General features: G+C 48.5%; 2 protein-coding genes across 3 annotated transcripts; both read right to left on the reverse strand.

The window, feature by feature from the left end:
* Positions 1–6408: 6408 nt before the first annotated feature.
* On the reverse strand, positions 6409–7917 carry prr18 (proline rich 18). Its single transcript, XM_084710178.1, has one exon. It carries the CDS (start codon positions 7728–7730, stop codon positions 6942–6944), a length of 789 nt encoding a protein of 262 aa, XP_084566304.1. The 5' UTR covers positions 7731–7917; the 3' UTR covers positions 6409–6941.
* A 2581-nt stretch (positions 7918–10498) lies between these two features.
* Positions 10499–27771, reverse strand: sft2d1 (SFT2 domain containing 1). 2 transcript variants are annotated; one of them, XM_084710145.1, is made up of 8 exons: positions 27404–27763; positions 26476–26562; positions 24494–24576; positions 22041–22122; positions 19220–19255; positions 18768–18826; positions 14488–14517; positions 10499–11074 (listed from the first exon to the last, which is right to left on the reverse strand). In XM_084710145.1, the coding sequence occupies exons 1-8, from the start codon at positions 27467–27469 to the stop codon at positions 11035–11037; spliced, it is 483 nt and encodes a 160-aa protein (XP_084566271.1). In that variant the 5' UTR covers positions 27470–27763; the 3' UTR covers positions 10499–11034. The 2 variants fall into 2 exon arrangements, with proteins under 2 accessions (XP_084566271.1, XP_084566270.1); XM_084710144.1 differs by lacking the exon at positions 18768–18826 and having other exon boundaries at positions 27404–27771.
* Between the last annotated feature and the right edge of the window lie 198 nt (positions 27772–27969).

Here is a 27969-nt window from a genome sequence, read left to right on the forward strand (position 1 = left end):
TGCAATACCGCCCTAAGTTGTGATTTTCGTCAGCTGTAGTTGGCTATGCAGGTAGCAAAATGACTTAAACCAGAGAATGTCTAATATAGGGAGAACTCACTCTCGGGAAACTTCCAGGTTCTGAACTGGTTGCAGTTCCACTTGGGTCCATATGAGGGCAATAACGAGAGAGTGCATAATGAGTGGAGGTCTATGGAGCCATAAAAATCCACTTTTCTCAGGATATAATTTTTTGTCTAGTAATTTGAATTCTGATTTGAAAGCTGAGGCCAAAAAAATACACACTGCTTGGTGTTGCTTTTCTGTTCTAAAAAGCCTTTTTAAATGTAAATGACGTCATACACATCGACCAGAGATACTAGGTATGTTCAACTTCATGCAGCACCAGCTGCCTTGAAGCTGAGAATGCCATTGGCTGCTTCCAGTCAGCCGGGCTGCAGGCGACGCCAGTGCTGCATGAAGTCGAATGTACCTTTTGAGTGCACCTGTTGCTTTACGGCAAGCTCTGGTCACTTCCTTTTTTCTCTCGAGGCATCGACAACACAGTTGACACGTTAGGCTCTCCCTGTCAATACCATAGACTTGTATATTAGGTCAATACACACGCTAGAAAGAGTTTTGGCTTGCTAATGTTGTTGCTAGCTTCGGATGCCATCATGCGGGATCTCTGGTCTAGTCAGTCCTTCACTAACCAATCAGCATTCATTAGCAGAATTTTAGCTATGGGCAACAGACACACCCTGTAAACAAAAGAACATAGCCTAAGTACTCGGTCATTCAACTTTTGACCTATAAGCCATGTTGAACATGCATAACTGTCAAATCTAAAATTTCTCAATGACAATCAGGCGAAAGAGACAAATTTAGCCGTTTAGCTCCAAAGACTACCATTCAGCATGCACTTGCAATCACCAATTCGGTACAATGGGGCTTAACAGGCGGAGAATTTTCACCACAAAATAGAGGTGTGCTTTCACAGGTGATTTTTGTACATACCGCGGAATACATAATTAGGCGCACTTTACGCATTCCCTCCCATCTCTTTATGGGAAACACCCACTTTCCCCTTCACCCTCCCGTGCATGCATATGCATGACACGGAAAAGCGCAATTTGCCATTTTCAATTTCCGCGACAGGCAGTCTGCGCTTTTACCTTTGTGCGACATGTTTGTACATACCTTGCCATGCTTTTACGCGCAAGTTGCGAAACAAATACACCTGAAGTGGGCGCAAAAGCGTTAGTACACGAGGCCCTCTGTGTTTACCTGCTGAGGTGTGTCCTTAGTGTGCAGGCAGGCTGCCAGGCTGTGCTGTCTGAGCTCTCGTCTCTGGGAGGCAATCTTCTCCCGCAGCAGGTCTGCATAGCGAAGGTACAGGGCCTCTGAGACGGAGGCGGCGCAGGCTCCTGTATGCCTGTAGATGGCGCTGGAGGACAAGAGACAAACCACGGTGGACTGGCAGCTTTTCAGAGATGGAGTCTGTCATGAGTGATGTCTTATTTTATCTGTATGCATTTACAAAGTTTTTCTTTAACTATTTACTGATATTTATTTACTACTTTATTGTTTTCTTTTTATTAGTTTACAAACCTGTAGTGCATTGTGGTCGTCTCAACAAAAAGTGTGAAATGCATTTTTACATTATTATTATTTTTTTGAAAAACAGAGACACATACAGTACAGAGCTACATAGAAAAAACATACCCATAGCTAAACCATCACCACTGTTAACACAGTTGTGGTTCTGTGGTCGGTTGTGGTTCTGTAGTTGTGGCTCTGTAGTTCTGTAGTTGTGGTTCTGGAGTTGTGTGGTTGTGCCTCAGTGGTTGAGGTTGTGAGTTTCTGTAGTTGTGTGGTTGTTTTTTGTAGTTGTGGTTCTGTAGTTGTGGTTGTGGTTCTATTGCTCTGTAGTTGTGTGGTTGTAGTTAAAGGATTGTGGTTGTATGAATTGGTGGTTTTGGTTGTCGTTGTGTGGTTGAGTGGTTGTGGTTGAGGGGTTGTGGTTTGTGTTGTGGTTCTATTGCTCTGTTGTTGTGTGATTGTGGTTGTTGTTCTGTGGTTTGTGTTGTGGTTCTATTGCTCTGTCATTGTGTGGTTATGGTTGAGTGGTTGTGATTGTCCTGGTACCTGGTCCGTCAGAGCCTGTCTCCTGGCTAGGGCTTCGGGGTCGAGGTCAAGGTCAGACTTCAGAGGTTCCTCTATGTTCTGGTCCCTCCCCTTCCTGCCATCTGCTGTGTTCTGGCCCTGCCCCTTCCTGCTGTCCACTGTCACCTGGCGTCGCTCCTTCCTGCTTTGCAGCTTCCTCTCCTTTGCCTGTTACATGCAGTAACCATGGTTCCATCACTTGTGAATTACCTTTCTCACACGAATACACAGTGATGTACATACGCACACACGCATGACACACCAACAGACGACAAACATAAACGCACACACACACACACATCTGTAATCACTATGTACCCCCGGTTTACAGATAAAACAGCCTGAAATTACATTCTTGTCATTCGACTGTCACACAACTCTTCTCCAGGAGGGCTGAGCCCACCTCCAGAGCTCTGCACCCCAGTCTCCCCTGCCAGCCCACCTCCAGAGCTCTGCACCCCAGTCTCCCCTGCCAGCCCACCTCCAGAGCTCTGCACCCCAGTCTCCCCTGCCAGCCCACCTCCAGAGCTCTGCACCCCAGTCTCCCCTGCCAGCCCACCTCCAGAGCTCTGCACCCCAGTCTCCCCTGCCAGCCCACCTCCAGAGCTCTGCACCCCAGTCTCCCCTGCCAGCCCACTTCCAGATCTCTGCACCCCAGTCTCCCCTGCCAGCCCACCTCCAGAGCTCTGCACCCCAGTCTCCCCTGCCAGCCCACCTCCAGAGCTCTGCACCCCAGTCTCCCCTGCCAGCCCACCTCCAGAGCGCTGCACCCCAGTCTCCCCTGCCAGCCCACCTCCAGAGCGCTGCAACCCAGTTTCCCCTGCCAGCCCACCTCCAGAGCGCTGCACCCCAGTCTCCCCTGCCAGCCCACCTCCAGATCTCTGCACCCCAGTCTCCCCTGCCAGCCCACCTCCAGAGCTCTGCACCCCAGTCTCCCCTGCCAGCCCACCTCCAGAGCGCTGCACCCCAGTCTCCCCTGCCAGCCCACCTCCAGATCTCTGCACCCCAGTCTCCCCTGCCAGCCCACCTCCAGAGCTCTGCACCCCAGTCTCCCCTGCCAGCCCACCTCCAGATCTCTGCACCCCAGTCTCCCCTGCCAGCCCACCTCCAGAGCGTTGCACCCCAGTCTCCCCTGCCAGCCCACTTCCAGATCTCTGCACCCCAGTCTCCCCTGCCAGCCTGTGCTCCTGGAAAACCCTCTGATGCATGTGTTCTGTGGAGGCTGTCAGAGGGAGACTGTGTCATCCTTATGTAACCTTGCTTCCTTCTTAAGATGAGGGACAATCTGGGTGTTACACAACACCTGCTGCTGTGCTCAGAGGAGAGAGGCTGACAGGGTTGTGGAGTGTGGACGAGGTTGACAGAGACAGAGAGACATACAGAGACCAGCCTGCCAAGGAGAGACAGAAACTGAGGTTCATAGGCTGATGCAGCAACGGAAGTGGCCTCTTTGTCTCCCCTCAAAAAGAACATTAGAAAGAGACAGGATTTATCAGCCTGGTTGCCACAGTAATAGCAAGACAGGATGTTGAGGGGGCCCTGGAAGTGTGTGTGCGTGAGAGAGAGAGAGAGAGAGAGAGAGAGAGAGAGAGAGAGAGAGAGGTGACAGGGCAAAGGCAGCATAAGTCTATCTACACTGTCACAATGAATCAGACCAAGACAATATAACCACGTAACTCAGAATACCATAGCCAATGTGTGTATGCATGTGTGCGTTTGTGTGTGTGAATGGGGTTGCAGATTATTTTGAATGCTCCCCCTATTTCTAGATCATTTCCTGCTGTTCACATTGATGGATAGAAAGATCTAGAATAACATAAGCAGAGAGACAGAGTGACAGTGAGAGGGAGAGAGAGAAAGAGACAGAAGGAGACATTAAAAGATAAATAGAAAAAGCAGAGGGATAAAGGGTAAAAGAGGGTAAAGAAAATGAGAGGTTGTGATGGAAAGGGAACACAACACCACAGAATGAAAAAAAGCAAAAACAGAGAGTGTTTCTAGTTGTTACCACGACAACGGTCTCTCTCTGCCCTGCTAGGGTTTGTTCTGTTCTGGTAATGAACCGGTAATGAACCGGTCTGGTTCTGGATCTGTGGAAACACCTGGCTGGGTGTGGCCAGCCCAGGCAGGGAGCTGGGACCCTGCTTCAGCCCCAGACACAGCTTCTCTACAGACACACTGCTGCTTTATTGAATAAGACATTAAAACATAAAGCTGGATCAATATGAAGGGTGAGACACATCCGCTGATTACCCATAAGCGCTGATTACCCATAATGCGAAAGTGAACTACTCATGGACACCAATATGGGTCCAGTACGGTAAGATTAGCAAAATGATGCCTTTAACTGTATTTATGTCACATTAGTTTATTGTCACTATGTGAAATTCCACTAGATTACATACATTTTTACAATGAATTGTTTGATAACCCTGTTCTCATATTTTGCAGGAATTCCACAAATTGCGCAAATGAAAGAACTGCCTCACTCTCTCAAGAACAGAGCCGATGAGAGAATTGGGGGGGGGGGGGGGGGGGCAGGGACAAGGGCTTGATTGTGATGTCTTTGAGTTACATAACACGGTTGTTCTGTTGTGACAGTCACCAGGGAGAGAGGGTGGAGAGGGTTCTGGTAAACACACACACAGGCACACAAGCACATGTGTTGATGCGCACACACACAACCACACTCATGCATGAACAGCTGTGTGAACCCTGAGCTCATCATGATGGATGTCCCACCAGACTCCCTCTCTCAGTGGAACCACCCAGAGCCTGGCATCAGACACGCTCAGCCCACCACCCTCACCCTGTCATGAGGTCAATCTGTAGGGTCACTCACCACAGCTGGAGTTAAAACTTCATGTTTTCCTTCCCAACAAATAGCTCATTTAAATGAGCTAAATAAATAAAAAATCTGCTGAACCATTTGTAAAGGTAGCTGAGCTCAAAATAGAACGAGCTCATATCATAGAATCCTATGATGTGACCAGGAGCTAGAACCAATAAAGGTTCCAAACAATACCCCGGGGTTCTGAAAGGAAACCCTCAGAGGTAGAATAGGTGTGGGGCACCCTGGGTGCTCACAGTGTAATTGCGTGCACCATGTAGGCACCATGTTGCCGCAGCGGCCTGGGTTCAAATCCATCCCAGGCCCTTTATCAGGTTATCCCCTCTCCCCTACCCTTCCTGCCCCTACACACTCAATGACGAAGGCAGAAATGCTCCAAAAATGTATCTTGTACATACATGTGTTATACGTGCTTTGAACCCTTTGCTTTTGTGCTTTACAACCTTGAACATCAGAGAGGCAGAGTTTCTGGAGAGCAGTTACCTGTCCGGCATCAACGTGTGAGCTATAGGACTTCAAGATGGAGGGCAGACTGCTGTCTTGGTGGACGTCTCTCATCCTGCAGGCCATAGCAACCTCACTGGGAACCGTAGCAGCCTTAACAAATCCCTCACTGGGGCATCAGGCCGTCAGGGAACAAACAGCTGCCAAACAACCGGCAAACTCAAACTTAAATCACTGGGCATAAAGAAAGTTGAAACCTCAACATTGATAATGATTCAATTTAAATGGCTTACCATTTACTGAGATCTTTGGACTTAAAATGTAATTCCTTCTTTCAGAACACTGTCTCTCCCTCTAACACTCTCTAACATCTAAACCCCATGAGAGTGCAATCACCTCCCACAAAACTTTGGTAACTAAGTTACTGGTAACAATGCCATAAAGTTAGATAACAATTCATACACACACACTAATTTTGCTGCTTTGACTAAAGTAAAGGGGCTAAAACTTCTTTCAGTTAGGGCTGAGTTCTCCTCAGTTAATAAAGATTCCTTGGCATAGTTCAAATCGTTTGGAATTAATTCAACCTCATTCACGGTACACAGAAGTAAAGCTATAAAGACTGGCATCAGACTGGGGTGGCTGTGTGTTGTTGGGTTGTTGCTAAGATACACGCGCCACATTGAGCTGTATCCTTTTTTGTCGGTAGGGGGTCGCACGCTCCTTCTCCTGGTTCAGAATAATCCGGTGCGATGATTGCCCTGCACTTCAATTAGAATGTGAAGAATCGTTTCAGAACGATTGTTTGTTAGTTTAAAACTTATATAATAGGTCAAATTATTATTCCTAGAATGCATGCATATAGCAACGAGGCCTACACTTTAAAGCCTCAATAACATAGTACATTATTATTGAAGACATCATTTGAAATACTGCAAACGCAAAAGCAAGTTGATTTAAATCATTTTACTTCATACAAATAGCATAAAAATGTCAAGAAAGAGAAAACAAACATTTGCAAAAAGGCCTTGTTCGATTCATAAATACTGTACATAACAAGAATCTTCACATAAGATTAAAACAACAGTATCTCATGGGAGAAAAGGTGAAATGGACAGCTTGTTCCCGGCAGAAGGCGCGCGCAGAGCCTGTTGCCGTTGACAGCTATTGTTCCCTGCAGGACACAAAGGAGCCTAGTTCGTGGCTCGAGGGATGCCACTGGTGCGCGCACCAACATTCCGTCAGTCAGACACAAACCTCTGCCAACTACATGTGCCCAACTGAAAACAAAATCCACGTGCAAAGAACATAACAGTCTGTCACTATCAATTTAAGGTACTTAATTCAGCAGGCCTACACGTCTCCCTACAAAGTAAAGTCCCCGCAGTGCAAAGAAAGGCTTTCGCCGTGCGTACTGGTTTGCAACCCTCATCGTCCCAGGAATGTCGTCCACTCCGTTTAGTGAGGTCTCCTATACAATACTGGTCAGTAATGACGGACGTCAACAGCCTTTAAGGTGCGGGAGACAGGCAAGTTTGTCAACTTTCCCGAAAGCGGCAGCACTCTCCACTCCTTTCAGCCACTCTCTGCATTTCCTCAGGACCGTCTCGTCCACGTCACCGTCTTCCTCCTCATACTCCACGTCGTCGTACTTGTACTGATCGTTCAGCAGAGAGATTTTGACGATGGTGGTGATATCCTCCGAGCCCTCCAGTTTGACGACAGGCGCGCTGCTCTTGGAGCCCCCCTGCGCCCTTTTAGATGGGAACACTCTCCTGTGCCGGAAGTCCGCCGACGCACAGCACTTCTGCTGTTTGGCCATCATTTGCTTTTCTAAATTACGCTTCTGAATAACAAGAATGGCTTCGGGTGTGAGACTTAGAGAAAACTGAATCTCCCCTTCTCCTTCATCTTTCCCCAGGGAGCTCCGCGAGGACTGCTTGCTTCCACGGTGTGTGGTGGACTCCATGGAGCTCGAACGCGTCACACTGTTGCAGGAGTCCCGGGGTTTGGGTAAACTCAGCCACGAGCTTTTGACCTCGGTGTGTGGTCCGGTGGCCGGCTTCTGCGCGGGGAGTTTGGTTTTCGGTTGTTGAGGTTTTCTCCCCAAGTTCCTCAAGTTGGCGGATGACCAAGACATAGACATCTTTTCTTTATCCGATTCAATCTCTTCTCCCGATTTGTTGGAAAAGATAGAGTGGGAAGGCACTACATTTTCTTTCTTCCTCCGGAACAGGTCCCTTCCAGGAGAGGAGATCCTGGTATGGAGGTTTATAGGAGGGAAAGGCATCCTAAAGACGATTCTGGTTTCCGTTTATGGCGAACGTCAAAGTCCTCGTTGTCGGGATGAATATTGTATACGAATGCAAGTGACGGCAGAGCGTTGTAATCTCATCATCCGCTAAAGCTGCGAGTCTGAAGCCTGTGGATTTACCTGCGTTCCGATCTGGTGTTCAACTGGTGAGGGGGGTTGGACGTTGGACGGTTTTGTACTCCGCCTGCAAAGAGGCGTGGCCTGGAAGAAGGGAGGCGGGCAGGGAGGGGGTGGGGGCACCAGGTTAAACAAAGCCTCGCAAAATAAAGTGTGGTGCTTGTGGTGATGTCATACAATAATTTCCAGGAATACTTCAAAAATGTTCTTAGTGTGGAAAAACAATTGCGAGAAAGAAAGAAAAACACACCACAGGATAGAAACTTAGTAGGTGCCAATTTTTGTGTTCATCCAAATGGTGCTCCTTACTGAAAATTATATTAATGCCCAAAAGCCCTTCTTCTGTGGCTGTGTTGACATCAGCCATCAATGAAGTGAAACACAGACTGTTTAGGATTAACGGTCAATCAGGTAAATCTGAGGTAAATTGAAACAATATTGAATAGAAAGCTACCATGAGATGCTGGTTTTCTGAAGAGGACATTCTGTAGTTCAGAAGCCTTAATTGTTAATTTTGAATTGATTTATTTAGGTAATTTTTTACCTTTCTTCATTTATCAATAGGCATGCAATCTTATGAATCCCTCGCAATACAGACCAAATCACACAGAGTACAGTGCAGCCAAATTGACAAAACACCAACATAAAACTATAATTGAAAATCAAGCAATCCACCAAAGGAAAGGGAGTAGAGAATAAGTCATGTGTCATAACTAGGAAAGCTCCACTGCTCTGATGAAGGGCATGGTTTGGGGTAGGGGGATGCAGTGTTGTGTATGGTGTGTTGACCAGCTTGGGAGAGTTAAAATAAACTGGCTTCAGCTTAGTATTCTCTGAGGGGACCAATGACATACCAGAAATCATTAAAGCTGATAGGGTTATGGATTTACTGGTCAAAACACAGTGTTATGGTGATGTTTGAGTTAATACCACTGGGTTTACCCAGTGAGTTAATACCACTGGGCTTACCCAATGAGAAAAGGGGAAAGAGAAAGAGGGAAGACAAGAAAGGGTTGAGGGGTGGCTTCAGACCATCCTGGACCTCACAGGAGACTGGGGTCAGAGACCAGTTACCTTCATCCCCACACAACATCACCCAAACACTCATCCAAAACACTCACAAACACAAACATGCCATAGATGGGGGAGTGGGGGGGGGGGAGAGAGAGAGAGAAATAGGGAGAATGAGAAAGAGATATGAAGTAGATAAAGGGAAGGAGGAGACAGATGTTTCCTTCCTCAGAATCACGACCAGGGTGCCGGATGAGCCCCAGTTCACAAAAGCAAAAACCACAGACATCCTGTCTCCTTAATTAGTAGGGGGGAGGGGATTAAATAAAAATCAAATCAATGTGCAAATAAACAGACACATCCAGTGGCAGACTAACTGCTTTGGGAAGTCTATATCCAGCTGTCTCTTTCAACAGACAAGACATAAGAGGAGTTTTCTGCCTGGCAGTCTAATTCCTCTTCCTATAGAAAGACAACCATAAACACAAGACAACCATAAACACAAGACAACCATAACAAACGAGCCACACAGGAGGCCAGAGCCAGCCTCCATATACAACTGACACCCAGGTAACTGATCTTACCCACACAGCCAGGAGCAGAGGATTTCCTTTGTTGGCTGAGCCGGGAGAAGAACCCCCTCCCCTCCTCCATACCTCCAGTACCATTGCTGCTCCCTCTCCTACCCCTCACACACACGCCTCATTAGCATCATCATCATGTGACCAGGGCTTGCGCTACAGCTGGGATGAGCTTCGGCATTGCTCCTGAGGGGTTGTCATGGTAACCGCATCCCTTGGTGATGATAGGAGGCGAGCTGCTGGAGAACCAGTGGGTTATTAGGTCATGTCATGATTGGAAGCAAAAATGGATTGGGTGGAAGAGGGGGTTTGAGAAAGGGAGAGAAGAGGGGAGAGGAGTGGGAGAGGAGTGGGAGAGGAGTGGGAGAGGAGTGGGAATCATTAGAACATCTGGCAGAGTGTTCTGGAATAAAAAGACAGCTAATTCATAGTCAATTAGTTCAAGCGGTGAAACTGAGGGAGAGATCTCAATGTCCCAGGACAAGTGTGGAGCAGAGTAGGACCAGACAGGAAGCCAGAGTCTTGGTGTTCAGGGGTGTGACAGGGCTGAGGTTAGAGGAGGCAGGGCAGGGGAGAGAAGAGGCAGGTCTGGGGAGAGAAGAGGCAGGTCTGGGGAGAAAAGAGGCAGGGCAGGAGAGAGGAGGCAGGGCAGGAGAGAAAAAAGGCAGGTCTGGGGAGAGAGGAGGCAGGACACAGACAGACTACGCCCTGGGTTTCCCCTGTCACCCTGGAGATCCATTAGGCTGAAGCTCTACATCTGAGGACACAGCAGACTAATTCTTTATGCATCACTGCCTTCAACATACACACACACACATGGCAGACACATGCGCACATAGTAGACACATAGTAGACACATGGCAGACACATGCGCATATAGTAGACACATGGCAGACACATGCGCACACACAAACACACGGGCAGACACACGGCCGACGCAAACACACACACGCACACACACACAGGCATGATTGCACAGACACACACACAGACATTGTGAATCAGTCTGGTGTTCAGAACACATGAGTCAAAAGCTTTGGGTGAATTAAATGTTTACTGCATCAGTACAGTTTTCCATGGAGATCCTTCTGATTTCACACTCAATGCAACTCATAATTCTAACACTTCTTAAAGTGGAAACTAAAGTTAAAATACCACTTTGTCTTAACAAAAGGAGTAGAAAATTAAAAAAAACAAAACAATAAAGCACTTGGTGTACAAACATTGTATTAAAAGTTCAAATACGTACTTTCCCTGCACTTTACAAATCAGATATAACAGTGAAAGACATTACATATATTAGGAACATTCTTAAATATTTTAATTTCAAGCAGTCACCACACTCTCACACCCAAAAGCAAACACTCCTAAAATATTTCTGATGTTAAGTATTCTGTTATACAGACAGAATAGTATCTGGCGTGTATGCTTCACAGTATAAAGTAGGAAAACACAGATTCAGAGGAGAGGAGGAAAGACTATTATAAAATTGAAAATAAACATTTTACAGATAATCTGTTGTTGTAGTTTGCATGTTGGGACCAGGCTTGTGGCTAATGGATCCTGCAGTACTAACTCAAACAGGTGGTGAAGCACTTCATCACTGCATCTCTGTGGAGAGAAACAGAGAAACATCAGTTCAGGTCCAGTAAGAAGCCAAACTCAGGGACATTTATAGTTCCTAAGATGTGGACAAGAAATTGTTCCAGGAACTAGAACAAAATAAGTATAATTTTGTATATTTAGGGTTTAGGTTTATTTTAAATATTGTGGTGCACACTGCCCTAACATATGTAAAATAAAACATTTATTCTTTATTTAGGCATGTTGTTCATATTCACCCTGACTTTAGTAAGTAATAATCCAGGAAGCGTGCGCACGCACGCACGCACGCGCACGCACACACACACACACACACACACACACACACACACACACACACACACAGGGCGGTAGCTAGGTGGGGCTCATCAATAGATGAAGGGTGTTTTGTTGAGGTAGCTGGGTGGGGCTCATCAATAGATGAAGGGTGTTTTGTTGAGGTAGCTGGGTGGGGCTCATCAATAGATGAAGGGTGTTTTGTTGAGGTAGCTGGGTGGGGCTCATCAATAGATGAAGGGTGTTTTGTTGAGGTAGCTGGGTGGGGCTCATCAATAGATGAAGGGTGTTTTGACGGGGAAGGAGCACATGCTCAGAGTGATGTTACCATCTCTAACTGTCCCGTCCCACCCCTCCCTCCCTCTCCCGCCTTTCTTCCCCATCTCCTTTCCTCCCCCTCGCCCTCCTTCCCCTTCTCTCATTCCACCACTTCAGGTATGGTATACTGTGCTGTGGGATGATGCAATGCAGGCAGTAACCAAGGCAACAGCAGAACAAGGTCACATTCTACTTCCTGCCTCCCCCTCTCTCCACACAGTCTCTCTCTCCTCCTGATCCCATCCTCTTCCTCTTTCACCCTGTGTTGCTATGCAGACTCCGTCAGCCTGAGAAGGTATGAATGCAGCCAAGGCTACAGCGGAGGAAAGACCATAACAGAGCAGGCAGGGGGTTGGTGGAGAGACTGGTGACCACATCTCGATTCGCAGTTTATCCCCATTCACACACACAAACCAAACCCACTCACCCCCTTCGGACAAAAAAACAACATTTAGCATCAGCATCCCCCCCTCTTCAACCCCTTCTCCTCCGCCCTCTTCCCCTTTCCTTTTTTTAGTCCCCACAGCAGGCTGACTGCTATTTTAGCTTCAAAAACACTTCATGAATAGATAATCAATCACTAAGTGGTCCCCTTTTCAAGCACCGAGCAATGGCTAACCTGGTAGCTAGCTCTGCCACAGAGCTAACACTAAGCCTGTCTAGCCCTGACACAGCTTGCTAGCACTGTATTTCGCAAGCCCTAGCAAGCTACTTAGCTAGCATTGAAACAGATTTGCCCTGGCTAGCTAACCAGCATTTTAACTGGTAAGCGCAGACATAGCTTTCTTGCATAGAGTTGGGCACCAGCTAACCAGCTGAGAGAATCAGCCTAGACAAGTAGCTGGACCACATGCACAGGCGCTGCCCTGTGAAGCCTGGGGCAGCCTTTCTACAGCTACCAGAGTAAACCGTATTACAGCATCAGAGCTCTGCAGGTAGGAGGAGGGTGAAGTGGAGGGTGAGGTAGAGGGTGAGTCTGAGGCTGAGGTAGAGGGTAAGGTAGAGGGTGAGTCAGAAGGTGACGAGGAGGGATGATAATGAGTTGACTCAGAGGGTTGAGGATGATGAGTTGAGGCCAGCAGAGCAGAAGGGTGATACATGCATTATGGTATTTATTGAGGGATGTGGCTCAATGATCACAATACTGTACATGTCAGCTCTGCAATAACAACCACCGCTGGGCTATAATCCAATCTGCCAAATGAAAATGGATTTAAGCAAGAGGCTTACTGGATAAAGGGGAAAAACCATTTATTGCCCACACGAAAAGCCCTAATGCTCTGGGAACAACAAGGGAGGGAGTTTGAGTAAACATACCACTGGGCATGTGTAGCTGTAAATCAGGAAAAACAGTATTGATGATCTGTTCTACTCTAGCTCCTCAGAACAGATGATCTGTTCTACTCTAGCTCCTCAGGACAGCCATTGAGGAGGCTCACACGCGCTCTTTGTCTCCTCTCCATTCTCGTCTCTCTGCTCTTAAGGGGGGAGGAGGTGAGCAGGGGGGCGCGAGTGCGTGTGTGCGGGGGGGGGGGGGTGTTGGTCCTCAGCTGTCAGAAGGGATTAGGGTTTCTCCAACTTGGAGGGAGAGAGGGAGGGCGGTAAGACCTCTCACCACATAAGACATTTCCTCATTCACAGCTGGCCAGGGTCAACGCTGCGGCTCTGGTCATGGAGAGCAGAGAGGACACCAGGACCACGTGGCTAGGCTACCTTCAGCTCCCCAGTCCAACATCCTCAAGCACCACTTAACACATCAGACAGCAAAGCTGAGGCGTCCAGCTCATCACTCATTATCATCCGGCAAAAAGCACATGATTACCACACTGTGGATCTTAAAGAGCCTTATGGGCAAAAAAGCCTCCATACTGTGAGCTGAACCTGATGGTGGGGAATAACAAGCAGCCATTTGCGTGTCCCTCGACTGAAGGGGGGTGGGGGGTGCCATATGGTGAAGCCAAACAGTAGGGTGTTTAGGGGTAAATAACAACATGTTTTCATTCTGGGATCATCTGGCTCTCTGTGGTGTTTTTGTGTGACTGAAACAGAAACATCCCAGCGGTGGCTGTCTGTGTGTGTGTGCGTGTGTGTGTGTGTCTGTGTGAGTGCGTCTGTGTGTGTGTGCGTCTGTGTGTGTCTGTGTGCGTCTGTGTGCGTGTGTGTGCGTCTGTGTGTGACTGTGTGTGTCTGTGTGAGTGCGTCTGTGTGTGTGTGCGCGTGTGCGTCTGTCTGTGTGCGTGTGTGTGCGTCTGTGTGCGTGTGTGTGCGTCTGTGCGTGTGTTGATGTGTGTCTGTGTGCGTGTGTGTGCATCTGTGTGCGTGTGTGTGCGTCTGTGTGTGTGTTGATGTGTGTCTGTGTGCGTGCGTCTGTGTGTGTGTTGATGTGTGTCTGGGCACAGTGCCATTTGTGGATGAACAGTTTTAGAGATAGTGTTGGTGTGTCTGGGTTTCCCGTAATCCCGTAACTAAGACACATAGCAACTGGCCTGCTAGCTCACACCAAAAGGTGAACCGTAAGCACTCAGACAGATCATAATAGGAGACAGAAAAATACAATTTAAATACAATTTAAAAATCAGATTTGTGCCACAGGACTTGGGTCAATTATACATGTTTCAGTTAGACTTCAGCTCTGAAAGATCCTAGTTGGAAAAGGGTCAGAGACACTGAGACCAGCAGCCCAACTTCCCCAGAGACAGAGGAGCTGCTTCAGATGAGTGACACAGACGGGAAGTGACACAGAGAGGAAGTGACACAGAGAGGAAGTGACACAGAGAGGAAGTGACACAGAGAGGAAGTGACACAGAGAGGAAGTCTCTGGATCTTACCTGGCAAACGGAATGTATGAGATGCTGTACCTGGAAGAGACAAGAGAGAAAGGAACAAAGAAACAAGGAGAGAAAGAAATGGAGAGAGAATGAGAAAGAGGGAGAAGGAGAGAGAACGAGGGAGAGAGAGGGGGAGAGAGAGAAAGAGATAGAGAGAAAGAGGGAGGGAGAAAAATAGGTTAGTGGAGTGTTACTTCAGTAGTCAGTGACATCAACCAACGTCAGCTGTCAGGATTTAAACAACCCTATATTACTCAACAATCAAATTAAATTGAAGATTATATGAACTGCTGCGTTAAAGTGCAACTGTGAGACACAGATAAACCTACAGTTGCCTTGATACAGATGAGATTAGATTAAAAGAGACAAGAGAATTTGAAAATGTATTTTACATAACACAAACCTGGTCATTATATAAACCAAGAGGGTTAAGGTTTGCGAGTTTGTGGTTAGTTAGACATACATGAGAGTTGGGTAACACTCCTTTATCTAACATACTCTTTCTGTTTCAGTTTAGTTAAAATTTGAAACAAAACATTCATAATAGTGTACAGGTAATCTGGTCCCCAATTCTAACCACCCCAGTTTAGAACACCCCAGTTCTAGGACACCCCAGTTCTACACAACCCCAGTTCTATAACATCCCAGATGTAGAACACGCCAGTTGTACACAACCCCAGTTCTAGAACACGCCAGTTGTACACAACCCCAGTTCTAGAACAACCCAGTTCTAGAGAGCAGGATGTGAGGTAGCCTATCCTGCGATCATTCACCACAATGATTAGTGTGCGTACAGTAATCATTAACCAGCACGTCTGTTTTGGTATGAGTGGTATTTGATCTGCCTCGCTGAGCAGTCTGCAGGAATGTGTTCTATCACCTCCTGTCAAGGAGAACAGCACGCCTGGGTCTGGCCTAGCCTGGATCTGGGTCTGGCCTAGCCTGGATCTGGCCTATCCTGGGTCTGGGTCTGGTCTAGCCTGGGTCTGGTCTAGCCTGGGTCTGGGTCTGGCCTAGCCTGGGTCTGGGTCTGGCCTAGCCTGGATCTGGCCTATCCTGGGTCTGGGTCTGGTCTAGCCTGGGTCTGGTCTAGCCTGGGTCTGGCCTAGCCTGGGTCTGGCCTCTACCGCAGACACACAGCCCCCACACAGACACACAGCCCCCACACAGACACACAGCCCCCACACAGACACACAGCCCCCACACAGACATGCTGTATGTGTCAGCTCCACATACACACACGTGCGTACGTGTGAGTTGATCGTGTCCTCGTTACCCCATTACTTGGCTTGGGACACCCAGCTGCCGGTTGCCGGGGCAACGGCTGGCTCTCAGGAGCAGTGAAGGCGGAAGTGAAGGGAGGGATGACAGACAAGGTTGATCTAGACAGGGCTACTCCAAAGGGAGGTGGTGTGTCTCTAGGCTCTGCTCCTCCTTGGTGAGGTGAGGTGGTGTGTCTCTAGGCTCTGCTCCTCCTTGGTGAGGTGAGGTGGTGTGTCTAGGCTCTGCTCCTCCTTGGTGAGGTGAGGTGGTGTGTCTCTAGGCTCTGCTCCTCCTTGGTGAGGTGAGGTGGTGTGTCTAGGCTCTGCTCCTCCTTGGTGAGGTGAGGTGGTGTGTCTCTAAGCTCTGCTCCTCCTTGGTGAGGTGAGGTGGTGTGTCTCTAAGCTCTGCTCCTCCTTGGTGAGGTGAGGTGGTGTGTCTCTAGGCTCTGCTCCTCCTTGGTGAGGTGAGGTGGTGTGTCTCTAGGCTCTGCTCCTCCTTGGTGAGGTGAGGTGGTGTGTCTGGGCTCTGCTCCTCCTTGGTGAGGTGGTGTGTCTCTAGGCTCTGCTCCTCCTTGGTGAGGTGGTGTGTCTCTAGGCTCTGCTCCTCCTTGGTGAGGTATGGTGGTGTGTCTAGGCTCTGCTCCTCCTTGGTGAGGTGAGGTGGTGTGTCTCTAGGCTCTGCTCCTCCTTGGTGAGGTGAGGTGGTGTGTCTCTAGGCTCTGCTCCTCCTTGGTGAGGTGAGGTGGTGTGTCTGGGCTCTGCTCCTCCTTGGTGAGGTGAGGTGGTGTGTCTCTAGGCTCTGCTCCTCCTTGGTGAGGTGAGGTGGTGTGTCTAGGCTCTGCTCCTCCTTGGTGAGGTGGTGTGTCTCTAGGCTCTGCTCCTCCTTGGTGAGGTGAGGTGGTGTGTCTAGGCCCTGCCCCTCCTTGGTGAGGTGGTGTGTCTCTAGGCTCTGCTCCTCCTTGGTGAGGTGAGGTGGTGTCTCTAGGCTCTGCTCCTCCTTGGTGAGGTGAGGTGGTGTGTCTAGGCTCTGCTCCTCCTTGGTGAGGTGAGGTGGTGTGTCTAGGCTCTGCTCCTCCTTGGTGAGGTGAGGTGGTGTCTCTAGGCTCTGCTCCTCCTTGGTGAGGTGAGGTGGTGTCTCTAGGCTCTGCTCCTCCTTGGTGAGGTGAGGTGGTGTGTCTAGGCTCTGCTCCTCCTTGGTGAGGTGGTGTGTCTCTAGGCTCTGCTCCTCCTTGGTGAGGTGAGGTGGTGTCTCTAGGCTCTGCTCCTCCTTGGTGAGGTGAGGTGGTGTGTCTAGGCTCTGCTCCTCCTTGGTGAGGTGAGGTGGTGTGTCTAGGCTCTGCTCCTCCTTGGTGAGGTGAGGTGGTGTCTCTAGGCTCTGCTCCTCCTTGGTGAGGTGAGGTGGTGTCTCTAGGCTCTGCTCCTCCTTGGTGAGGTGAGGTGGTGTGTCTCTAGGCTCTGCTCCTCCTTGGTGAGGTGAGGTGGTGTCTCTAAGCTCTGCTCCTCCTTGGTGAGGTGAGGTGGTGTGTCTCTAGGCTCTGCTCCTCCTTGGTGAGGTGAGGTGGTGTGTCTCTAGGCTCTGCTCCTCCTTGGTGAGGTGAGGTGGTGTCTCTAGGCTCTGCTCCTCCTTGGTGAGGTGAGGTGGTGTGTCTCTAGGCTCTGCTCCTCCTTGGTGAGGTGAGGTGGTGTGTCTAGGCTCTGCTCCTCCTTGGTGAGGTGAGGTGGTGTGTCTAGGCTCTGCTCCTCCTTGGTGAGGTGAGGTGGTGTGTCTAGGCTCTGCTCCTCCTTGGTGAGGTGAGGTGGTGTGTCTAGGCTCTGCTCCTCCTTGGTGAGGTGAGGTGGTGTGTCTCTAAGCATCTAGACACCGCTGATCTCCCACCTGTGATCTCCAGGGCCATGGCAGCTCTGGGTCAGCAAGCGCTTAGAGAGGCGCTGTTAAGTCCATCCTCAACATGTGCGGAGGTCAGGGTTAGCTCTACACAGAGGGGGTGCTGCCCATCTGTCCCTTTGGAGGCAGGAAGGATAGAGGCAGGGACAGGGAGGGAGGCATGGGCAGGACAGGGACAGAGGCTGGGACAGTAGGACAGGGACAGAGGCGGGACATGGGCAGACGGAGGGACAGGGAGAGAGACAGGGAGAGACAGACACAGGCAGGAAACAAGGACACCAAGAGAGAGAGAGAGAGGGACTGAGGCAGGTAAGGGGATATGGAGAGAGAGAAAGGCAGGGACAAGGAGAAGGGTAGAGGCTGAGGTCACAGGGCCCAAACAACCCAGCCCACACACCTGCACAGACCACAGCCTTGTTATCAACTGACCTGCCTGATGGACTGACGGTGAGCAGGGAAACTAGGGTAAGGCAGGGAGGTGGTGGAGGTGCTAGCCTCACAGTGCTTATCTTTCTGTTTACTCACTAACAGGATTTAGCACCTGCCAAGTAAGGCAGCTCAGCTGTCTGTCAGCCAAGCCAGACATCTTATTAACACAAAGTGTTAGCAAGTGACTTGTACTGTTAGCAAAATGTCCTGCTTGTAACACCCACTACTAGGATGACCCACTGTTAGCATCACCCACTGTTAGCAATACCCACTGTTAGCATCGCCCACTGTTAGCAATACCCACTATTAGCATCACCGACTGTTAGCATCACCCACTGTTAGCATCACAGACTGGTACCATCAAACACTTTTAGAATGTTAGTTGTTAACGCCCACTGCTAGCAACCCCCACTGTTAGCATTGCCCACTGTTAGCAATACCCACTGTTAACATCACCGACTGTTAGCATCACCCACTGTTAGCATCACCCCAGGTTTGTTGTTAACGGCCACTGCTAGCAACACCCAACAATATAAACACACACTGTTGGCAAAACACACAAATACACCCACAAAGACACATCAACACTGGATCAAAGACTACACCCGACAGAAAGTTAGCTAGCACAACATAACCTCCCGGTCTCCCAGCCCTGTGTGTCTCACGCCAGTGAGGAGGACGCCAGCATTACTATGACGGCTTACCATGTCATAGCCAGGAACTGCAGGATACAGAAGATAATGGCCAGACCTTTTTTCCCCCACTGGAGGGATGAGCAAAGAGAGAGAGACAGCAAGAGGGAGAGATGGAAGGAAAGAGGGGGAGAGAGAGAGAGAGGGAGAAAGAGAGATGGAGAGAAAGGAAGATGGAGATATATCAGATCTTGTTTTAGTCATTAACAAAGAGCAGTTGTAGAGGTCACAGAAGGCAACAGCTCTCCACAGAGCCAGGGTGGTCCTGTCAGGTGCTCCTGGAGAACCCGCTACATCAGAGCTGAGAGTCCCCGAATCACAGACAGGGGACAATATCCCACAATACTTCCATAGGTGGGACACTGACCCACCACAGGTGGCCTACATTAGGGTTGGGAGTGGTAGGTCACAGGTGAGCAGCTCTCCAGGAGGTCAGACACCTTCTGAAGAGGGAAGAAACTTACCCAGAAGACAGCACAGAGGGTCAGGATCAGGCACAGCTGTGGGGAGAAAGGCAGAGGTCAGCTTCTCGCACAATGACAACTACTACCATGGAGGGACAACACTACCACCATGGAGGGACAACACTACCACCATGGAGGGACAACACTACCACCATGGAGGGACAACATTACCACCATGGAGGGATAACACTACTATCATGGAGGGACAACACTACCACGATGGAGGGATAACACTACTACCATGGAGGGATAACATGGGGTCAGGTGGCTGAGCGGTTAGGGAGTTGGGCTATTAATCAGAAGGTTCGATTCCCTGCCGTGCAAAATGACGTTGTGTCCTTGGGCAAGGCACATCACCCTACTTGCCCCGGGGAGAATGACCCTGTACTTACTGCAAGTCGCTCTGGAGCGTCTGTTAATTGACTAAATGTCAATAACACTACCACCATGGAGGGATAACACTACCACCATGGAGGGATAACATTACTACCATGGAGGGATAACATTACTACCATGGAGGGATAACATTACTACCATGGAGGGATAACACTACTACGGTGACCGGAGAGGGAGTCGCTAATTTAAGGGATCTCTCCTTCAGACAGCAAATGTCCATGTGCCAGGGGCCCTGGGGATGTGTGGCACCTCGTCTGGGCATCACCAGAACAGAAACACTTTTAGGAGTGTTAGAAACACTCATATATACGTCAGGACTTACAGGAAGGGCCCAGTCCACACACAGCTTAGTAGCCTAAATACATTTTTATTTGTTTTATTTTTTATTTTATTTTACAAGCAGGAGGACTATACTGATGCCCACAGATCAGCACCTATAACTAACTTACACTCTCATAGAAGACATTGAAAACCTTTAAAGAAAATCTGTTAGATACCTTTTCACAAACTCAAATCTGGTCACCCTTTATTTGTTAATAAGACAACTTTTTCAATATTGTATTCCTCCAACATATATAGGTTTTCATCAGGTTAAAATGTATCAATCTTTCACTGTTAAGTGTCACTGTTTGGTCCGCCATCTTTTCTTTTTTCGCTAAGTGTCTAATTTTACCCATAATGCAAAGCGCAACAGGCTAGCTAAGTCAGTCTTACATTAGTCACTGATTGTTAAGCTTTATGCAACAGGTAAATTGAAGTGTCTATAGCAAGTCGGACTTAAAGTTGCATGCAAGTCTAAGGCCGAATCCAAATACTCTCCCTTACCCCTTCCTCTTCCCCCTAGCCATTAGTTTACCCCTAGCCCTTGGCCCTCAAAACTGAGGGGTAAGGGCTACATATCCCTAAGAAATAGGACGCCACTTGGTTACAGGTACGTCATCTAGCACGTATCGATATCTCCAAAGCAAGTAGTGTTATGCACTGATATTAAACGAAATTCGCTGCTAATGGAGTTTACTTTAAACTGTAGACATGCTAGTCAGAGAGAAGCGGGACTGTTGTGCAATTCAGCACGGTAACATAAGCGTACCAAAGTAGCGATTTTTAGAAACGTTTCAATTAGGAAAATGGTTGCAAATATATAAGTTCAGGACTGTGTATAACACAAAACAAGACTTAATTTTTTAATAAATTAATTAAGCTGAAAATATTACTGGCCGCCATTGTTGCCGGTCGCGCAGTATTCACGTAGCCCTAGGTTTCAAGTAAGCTCCCAATCTTACTTGTTTTTAAGGGGTGTATACCCCTTAGTCTTAGCCCTACCCCTAGCTCAAAAAAGAGTATTGGGACACCACTAGCTCTCACGGGAACAAGCAAAACTAAGGGGAAGGGGTAAGGGGAAGGGGTAAGGGGGAGTATTGGGATTCGGCCTCAGACTATTCAGACAGGTCTATTATGATGCAACTGGCCCAAGGAAGCAGCACGGGAGAGAAGCAAGATGAGGAGGAAGAGGGATAGGATTAGGTGATGGAGGAGAGGAACGAGGAGAATGAAAGGTGGAGAAAAGGAGGGAAGCATATGTTGTCCACCCCTCAGGAGGGACTTACAGGAGGCTACAGGCACGCTAGGCTTGGCACACACCTGCCTGCTGAGGACACAAGCCTACTGCTATAATCCACTTATTAATGTCCACTCACAGTGGCATCACTCACAGTGAGACTGATGCATCACATATCAAGATCACAGGTGTTTACCTGAAACACAATTCTGTAAGCACTGTTGCATTAGTAGGTACTGTACAGAATATAGTACATATCACATCCATTCTCAATGTAAGCATGGTTAGGTTACATCAGCCATCTAGCAGCTTAGCAGTACCACCTGAAGACAGACAGACCTGGGGCTATAAGCAAACAGCAACTGTGATGAACAGCAACTGTGATGCAAACCCAATGCAACTCTAATTAAGTGACTAATCTCACAAGAGTGTCCCAGGTATGCTCTAGCAGCATGATGGGGCGAGGTGGGGTGACGTGGTGGGGGGGGGGGAAGGGGGGAGGTGTGGGGGAGAAAGGGGTGAAGTGACAGAGAAGGGGTGAGGTGGGAGGAGAAAGGGTGAGGTGGGAGAAGGGGTGACGTGTGGGGGACAAGGGGGGAGGTGGGAGGAGAAGGGGTGAAGTGACAGAGAAGGGGTGAGGTGGGGGGGAGAAGGGGTGAAGTGGGGGAGAAAGGGTGAGGTGGGAGATAGGTGAAGTGAGATGAGAGAGAGAGGTGAGAGGGGTGAGGTGGGGGGAGAGAGAGAAGGGGGGAGGTGGGGGAGGTGGGAGGAGCAGGGGTTAATTGAGAGAGAAGGGATAAGGTGGGGGGACAAGAATTGAGCTGGGAGAGAGAAGGGGTGAGGTGGGGGGAGAAGAGGTGAGGTTACCAGCATGACACAGGTTGCTATCAGTCTGGTGGGCTCGAACATGCGCTTCAGTTGTTTCAGAGGCCCCATCAGGAAGCAGGTGCTGCAGGAGACACACAGAACAGTAAAGTCAACATTTGCCATCCCACATCTCACTGTGTGTGTGCTTGTGAGCTGTGTTTGAGTGTATGCGTGAAGTGTGTGTGTGTGTGTGTGTGTGTATGTTTGTTTGTCCTTGTGAGAGTGTGTTTGTGTGTGTGGGCAAGACAATGGCTCCCCCTCTCCCCGTCTCTCTGACAGGTAGAGAGGCTGGAGGAGTCTGTATGAAGTGGCCGTGGGCAGAAGACAGAGCTGCCAGTCAAAACAGACAGCAGGCAGCCCTGTGGATGCAGGATGTCTTGTTGCATTGTTAGATCAGCTAGCAACACCGCAGGCTTCAATCAGCCCCTTGCACCCAGGAATTATCACCCATTCTTACAGAGAGATGATCAGTTTTCACCAAACACAAACACGAAGCACAGTAAGGCCATGACCGACATTTTAGACCATTTGTACATACTAGTCTAATTTGTCATGTTTGGAGCTCAAACTGGTCACATTCTCCCTGAAGCGCAGCAGATACCAGCGCAGGATCACCCAGAGGGTTACGGTAAGGCTGGCTGTGATACAGCAGATTGTTGCAGAGGTGTTTGTGGTCAGAGAGAGAGAGACAGAGAGGTGTTTGTGTCTGCTCTGGTAACCTAGGCTACCTGGCACAGTCTGACAGACAGGTAGACAGACAGACAGGCAGATTAGATTACTTTATTTGTCATTGTGCAGTAAAACCATACAACGAAATGTACTTGTGCAGCCTCTAAAACAATACTCACTTTCATATACACACTCCCAAAATAAATAAAATAAGAAAAATATGAAATCAAAAGGTAGGAAGGCAGACAGACAGACGGACAGGATGACAGGCAGACAGACCCTGAGTGAAGGACACCAGTTCTGTTGGGCTTGTTTTCTCGTTTCAAGTTAATATTTGTCACACCAATTCACGATATCAGCAGATAAAGATAATGTCCCTGCTTCCTGCAAAACACAGGTCAGATGACCAGGGGACAGAGCCCTCGTGGCTCCCAGGCAGCCCCTCTCCAGAGGTCTCCAACACACAGGCTGGGACGGGACCCCTACAGGACAGCTGACGACACGTCCTGACTCACACCCAACTGCTGCTTTAGCCGTCAACGTTACCGTGGCCACCAACCTGCTCCAAACACCAGCCTGGAGACGGAAGGGCTCCGAACACAATGCAAACGCTGACCCAGTTTCTGAGTGTAAACACTCGAGACTAAAGATACCTGTGAAGCAGACGAGCCAGCGTGTGACACAGCTGACAGGACACTCAGAGGTGACTGGTGTCCCTGGCTCAGAGCCCTCATCTTACCGAGACAAAGACATCTGAACTCTACACCGTTTCTTTCGCCCAATATGAGGCCACTGTCTCACACATCCTGTAAACAAACACAGCAGCTGTCAACAAGAACAACAGACAAACAGGTCCCAAAGCATGAATGTGTTCTTGTGACGTGATGTTCAGCTCCAGGACAGGAGGAGGAGCTGACTACGACATGAGGAGGAGCTGACCAGGACATGAGGAGGAGCTGACAACGACATGAGGAGGAGCTGACCAGGACAGGAGGAGGAGCTGACCAGGACAGGAGGAGGAGCTGACCAGGACAGGAGGAGGAGCTGACCAGGACAGGAGGAGGAGCTGACCAGGACATGAGGAGGAGCTGACAACGACAGGAGGAGGAGCTGACCAGGACATGAGGAGGAGCTGACAACGACAGGAGGAGGAGCTGACCAGGACAGGAGGAGGAGCTGACCAGGACAGGAGGAGGAGCTGACTAGGACAGGAAGAGGAGCTGACTAGGACAGGAAAAGGGGCTGACCAGGACAGGAGGAGGAGCTGACTACGACAGGAGGAGGAGCTGACCAGGACAGTAGGCCTGAACAAGGACGAGTCTGTGTCTGTCTCCATCAGTATATCAGTAGACCAAACTGCCACTGACTAATACCTGTTTGTATTTCCTGGTTGAATTCACTGGACAGGCTCCTGGTAGCGGGTCACCAGCCTAATTATTGATGGGTCATTTTTCAAGCGTGGACAAAAGGCCTAGCCCCTCGTCCATCATGTCAAGTGCAGCATCAGGGATCCGAGCGGCTCAGACAGGGCGGGGTGTCCCAGCCTGGCGGGTCACACAGCCAGCCTCAGGGGAGTCAACTCCTTCCTGACTCTCCCACAAGATCTGAATGTCCAGACCTCAACCACTAGAATCAGTTCCATTTGATTGTATTAGGGCCTTTCTTACACTGACGACACCATCCACCTTAATCCTGACATGACTGAAACACAAAACAGCGCCAGCTGTACTGCATCACTACCGTCAGAGTGAGGTCCCCCTGCCGCGGACCCACAGAAGTCTTACCTGGAGATTGCTGACAGGTTTCCTAGCGTGTAGAACACAGCAAACAGCTTGGAACCATTGGGTAGGAATAACAACGCTGTGCCCTGGGGAATAACAGGGTAATTAGATCACAGTCATGCTCTATCATTCAACACGATCAGAACCACATTATCATAATCAGGCTTTATTACAATCACAATCTTGCTATCACATATCGCAATCATTCTCACCACAATCATATCCATGCTTTTATCACTTTCCACAACCACATTTTATCATTCATAACAACCATGTATTATTCGAACATTTTATTAACCATGTTTTATTGATACATCATGAATAATATAAATCGAGGCAGGTCTGACCGATTATAATTAACAAGAGTAGTTGGATTAGTTAATGTCTAATATCACTTCTTTTGGAAAGCATACTTTAGGTTTTGCACAAAAAATGTATCTATATACACTATTTGTACATTGCTTTGTATAAAAGTATCTACTAAATGAATGTCAAATGTAATCAGTACTACATAAAGATCCAAGTTTACTCTGAAACCTTTTTGGTGTGCGCTCCATCTAGTGGACAGGGTCAGTACTACAGAGAATTTCAGCTCAGACCTAGCAAAGCTTTCAGGGGACACAGTGCGGTCTAATCCACACACAAATCAGTCTTAACGTGATCATGAGTCAGAAGAAACACTGCCCTGAGGATCATACAGACAGTGAGGCTTCAGGCACTAGCCTTGCTTCACAGGCTCATGTCCTGGTTGACGACACTAGCCTAGCGACATGGCACCAGGAAACAGTGGTGTGGCGGTTTGACGAGGCGTGCGCAGCAGAGAGATGTTGCCTGCTCTGTGCTGATGGTGTGGGACCAGTTTCCATGTGGCAAACAGCCAGCTGATGCAGAATCACCAGGCATGAGGAAACACACGGCAAAACATGTTGCCAAGAAACACTAAATTCAGCTTAGTCAGAGGAAACTAATAAACTGTTTGGTGACAGGAAGTATTTCAGTTATGCTGAGAGTACAAATATGAAATACACAAACAGTATTTTCCAGCATTGAGTAGGCTGCTTGAATGTAATTTGTTTGTATAAAAGCTCAGCGGCTAAGCGGGGTCAGATGGCTGAGCAGTTAGGGAATCTGGCTATTAATCAGGTTGCCGGTTTGATTCCAGGCTGTGCAAAATGACGTTGTGTCCTTGGGCAAGCCACTTCACCCTACTTGCCTTTCTGTACTTACTGTAAGTCGCTCTGGATAAGAACGTCTATGCTAAATGACTAAATGTAAAGCTGTAACTATTTGTCTGTAACTTTGTATAAAGCTCAATTAAATAAATAGTGATTGTGGATATATAAGGGTGGTCCTGACAGTGGGATTCAGCATTCACAGTGGGGGCCCTCAGTCCTATACACTGTACTGGCCCAGCTGCAGCCTCGGGGACAGGCCTCTGCCTACTGTGTTCTTCCCCTGCTACGTAACATTACTGACTACACAATGTGTACTACTGTGTTGGACTAGCCCCCTGAACCAAAGCACAGCACAGCTGTAGGCTCTGCTGCACCAACGCCTGTCAGACACAGCTGTAGGCTCTGCTGCACCAACGCCTGTCAGACACAGCTGTAGGCTCTGCTGCACCAACGCCTGTCAGACACAGCTGTAGGCTCTGCTGCACCAACGCCTGTCAGACACAGCTGTAGGCTCTGCTGCACCAACGCCTGTCAGACACAGCTGTAGGCTCTGCTGCACCAACGCCTGTCAGACACAGCTGTAGGCTCTGCTGCACCAACGCCTGTCAGACACAGCTGTAGGCTCTGCTGCACCAACGCCTGTCAGACACAGCTGTAGGCTCTGTTGCACCAACCTCTGTCAGAATACTATGAGCCTGTTCCTGTATTTAGACGGAGACTCACGTTGAGACAAGTAGGTGGCTGAATCTTAAATGTAGTCAGTCAGTATGTGTGTCTGTCTGTGTGTTTGTGTGTTCTATCCCCACTGACTAGTATGGAGCAGAGGACGCCTCCTGCGAAGCAGATGATGAACCACTTGACCCTGGTGCTGTAGCTGAGCGTGGAGGCATCCAGGACCTGCAGGAAAACAATAGCAGGAAGTCACAAGATGGGCAGCGGCCCACACACACGCACGCACGCACAAACGCACGCACAAACACACACACACACACACACAGGGGGGGGGCTTGGCCTGGCCTAGACCACCACGAGCACGATAACATCCCAACATCCACATCACATGACTCACTGATGATATGGCACGATCTGATTAGAGATACACAGGCCTAACCGCTGGTACTACCGTGTATTTAGCAACGGCATTACTAAGTTATGCCATACGATCAAGTGTTTTCAGGAGACATTCGTTCATAGGCTAGTCTTTAAACCTTCAACTTACCTTCTATGGCCTTCAGTATCCTTACGAAAGCATGAAAAGAGTGGCAATACATTCAATTATACTTCACATTTTATAAAATTAGTGGGAAAAGGAAGTGTCTCAAAAGTGTATTTCCTAAGGAAGGTCAACAGCTGTACTACTAACCAGATCGGCGAGCTAGCAAACAAACTAACTACAGGTGGCAATGTCATCTGAATTTGACAGCTTGCCGACTTGCCTTGGGGAGCTTAGCTACGGTAGCTAGCCTAGTATTGACCAGCTGTCAACTGGGTTTTACTGTGGCAAGAATAGTTGAATAAGTCAAATAATACAAAACTAGTATTTTGAGGCAACTCAAGAATTAAAGCAAATAGCTATCAAACTATTTTTATTTAAACAACAATATCCGTTTTTCAGTAAACTAGACATAATATCGTGTCACGTAAAAGTCACCAGAGTAGTCGGGGTGCTAGAACAAGATCAGTTAAAATATTCCCAGTTAAACTGGTTTGCCAACGAGCTGTAGTTACTGTACTTTACCTGTGCTGTAAGCCCTAACTCCTCATTTTCTTCTTGACCACTTAGTACACGACGTAGCTTGTCCATTGCAATATCTGTGCGTATTCCTAAATTAGTTGTGCAGCTAACGCTACTAGCTAGTAAGGACAGTTCGCTTGTTCGATCTATTTCCTTTTCCTCGGACCTCTATGGGCGTGCTACTGTGAAATAGTATCACCTCGTTTTGGACGCTTGGTTCTTCCGACGCACGATCTGCACACTACTCGTGTAAACCTACAGTGAACTTTACCAGCGAATTACTACAAATGCCCAAGCGATGGCATTACGTCGCTTAGATGTTTACTATGAGACGCGGCGGTCACGTCTGTCAGCCGTAGCTTCCCCGTGTTGCTGTTTTTGTTCTGCACCCACACCTGTCTCTAATTGCAGGTTTTAGCTTGGCGACATAATGCCGTTTTTTTCTTGGGGGGAGAAAAGAAAATATAGGTAACCTTTACATAGCCTACATTATTTAGAATCTGGCAGTTTAGCTTTCTTTCTCTCTCTCTCTCTCTCTCTCTCTCTCTCTCTCTCTCTCTCTCTCTCTC

This window comes from Hypomesus nipponensis, chromosome 11 (genome assembly GCF_054491055.1).
Source record: "Hypomesus nipponensis isolate SF chromosome 11, ASM5449105v1, whole genome shotgun sequence".
NCBI classification, from domain to species: domain Eukaryota; kingdom Metazoa; phylum Chordata; class Actinopteri; order Osmeriformes; family Osmeridae; genus Hypomesus; species Hypomesus nipponensis.

What these genes read in the sequence shown, in the direction of transcription:
- prr18 (XM_084710178.1), bottom strand. Translation starts at nt 7,730, where the DNA reads ATGCCTTTCCCTCCTATAAACCTCCATACCAGGATCTCCTCTCCTGGA.
- sft2d1 (XM_084710144.1), bottom strand. Translation starts at nt 27,469, where the DNA reads ATGGACAAGCTACGTCGTGTACTAAGTGGTCAAGAAGAAAATGAGGAG. An exon ending in CCCTCTGTGCTGTCTTCTGG is followed by an intron (nt 14,518 to 19,219) that starts GTAAGTTTCTTC and finishes TGTCTCTTCCAG; the next exon opens with GTACAGCATCTCATACATTC. An exon ending in TCATACATTCCGTTTGCCAG is followed by an intron (nt 11,075 to 14,487) that starts GTAAGATCCAGA and finishes TTCTCTCCACAG; the next exon opens with AGATGCAGTGATGAAGTGCT.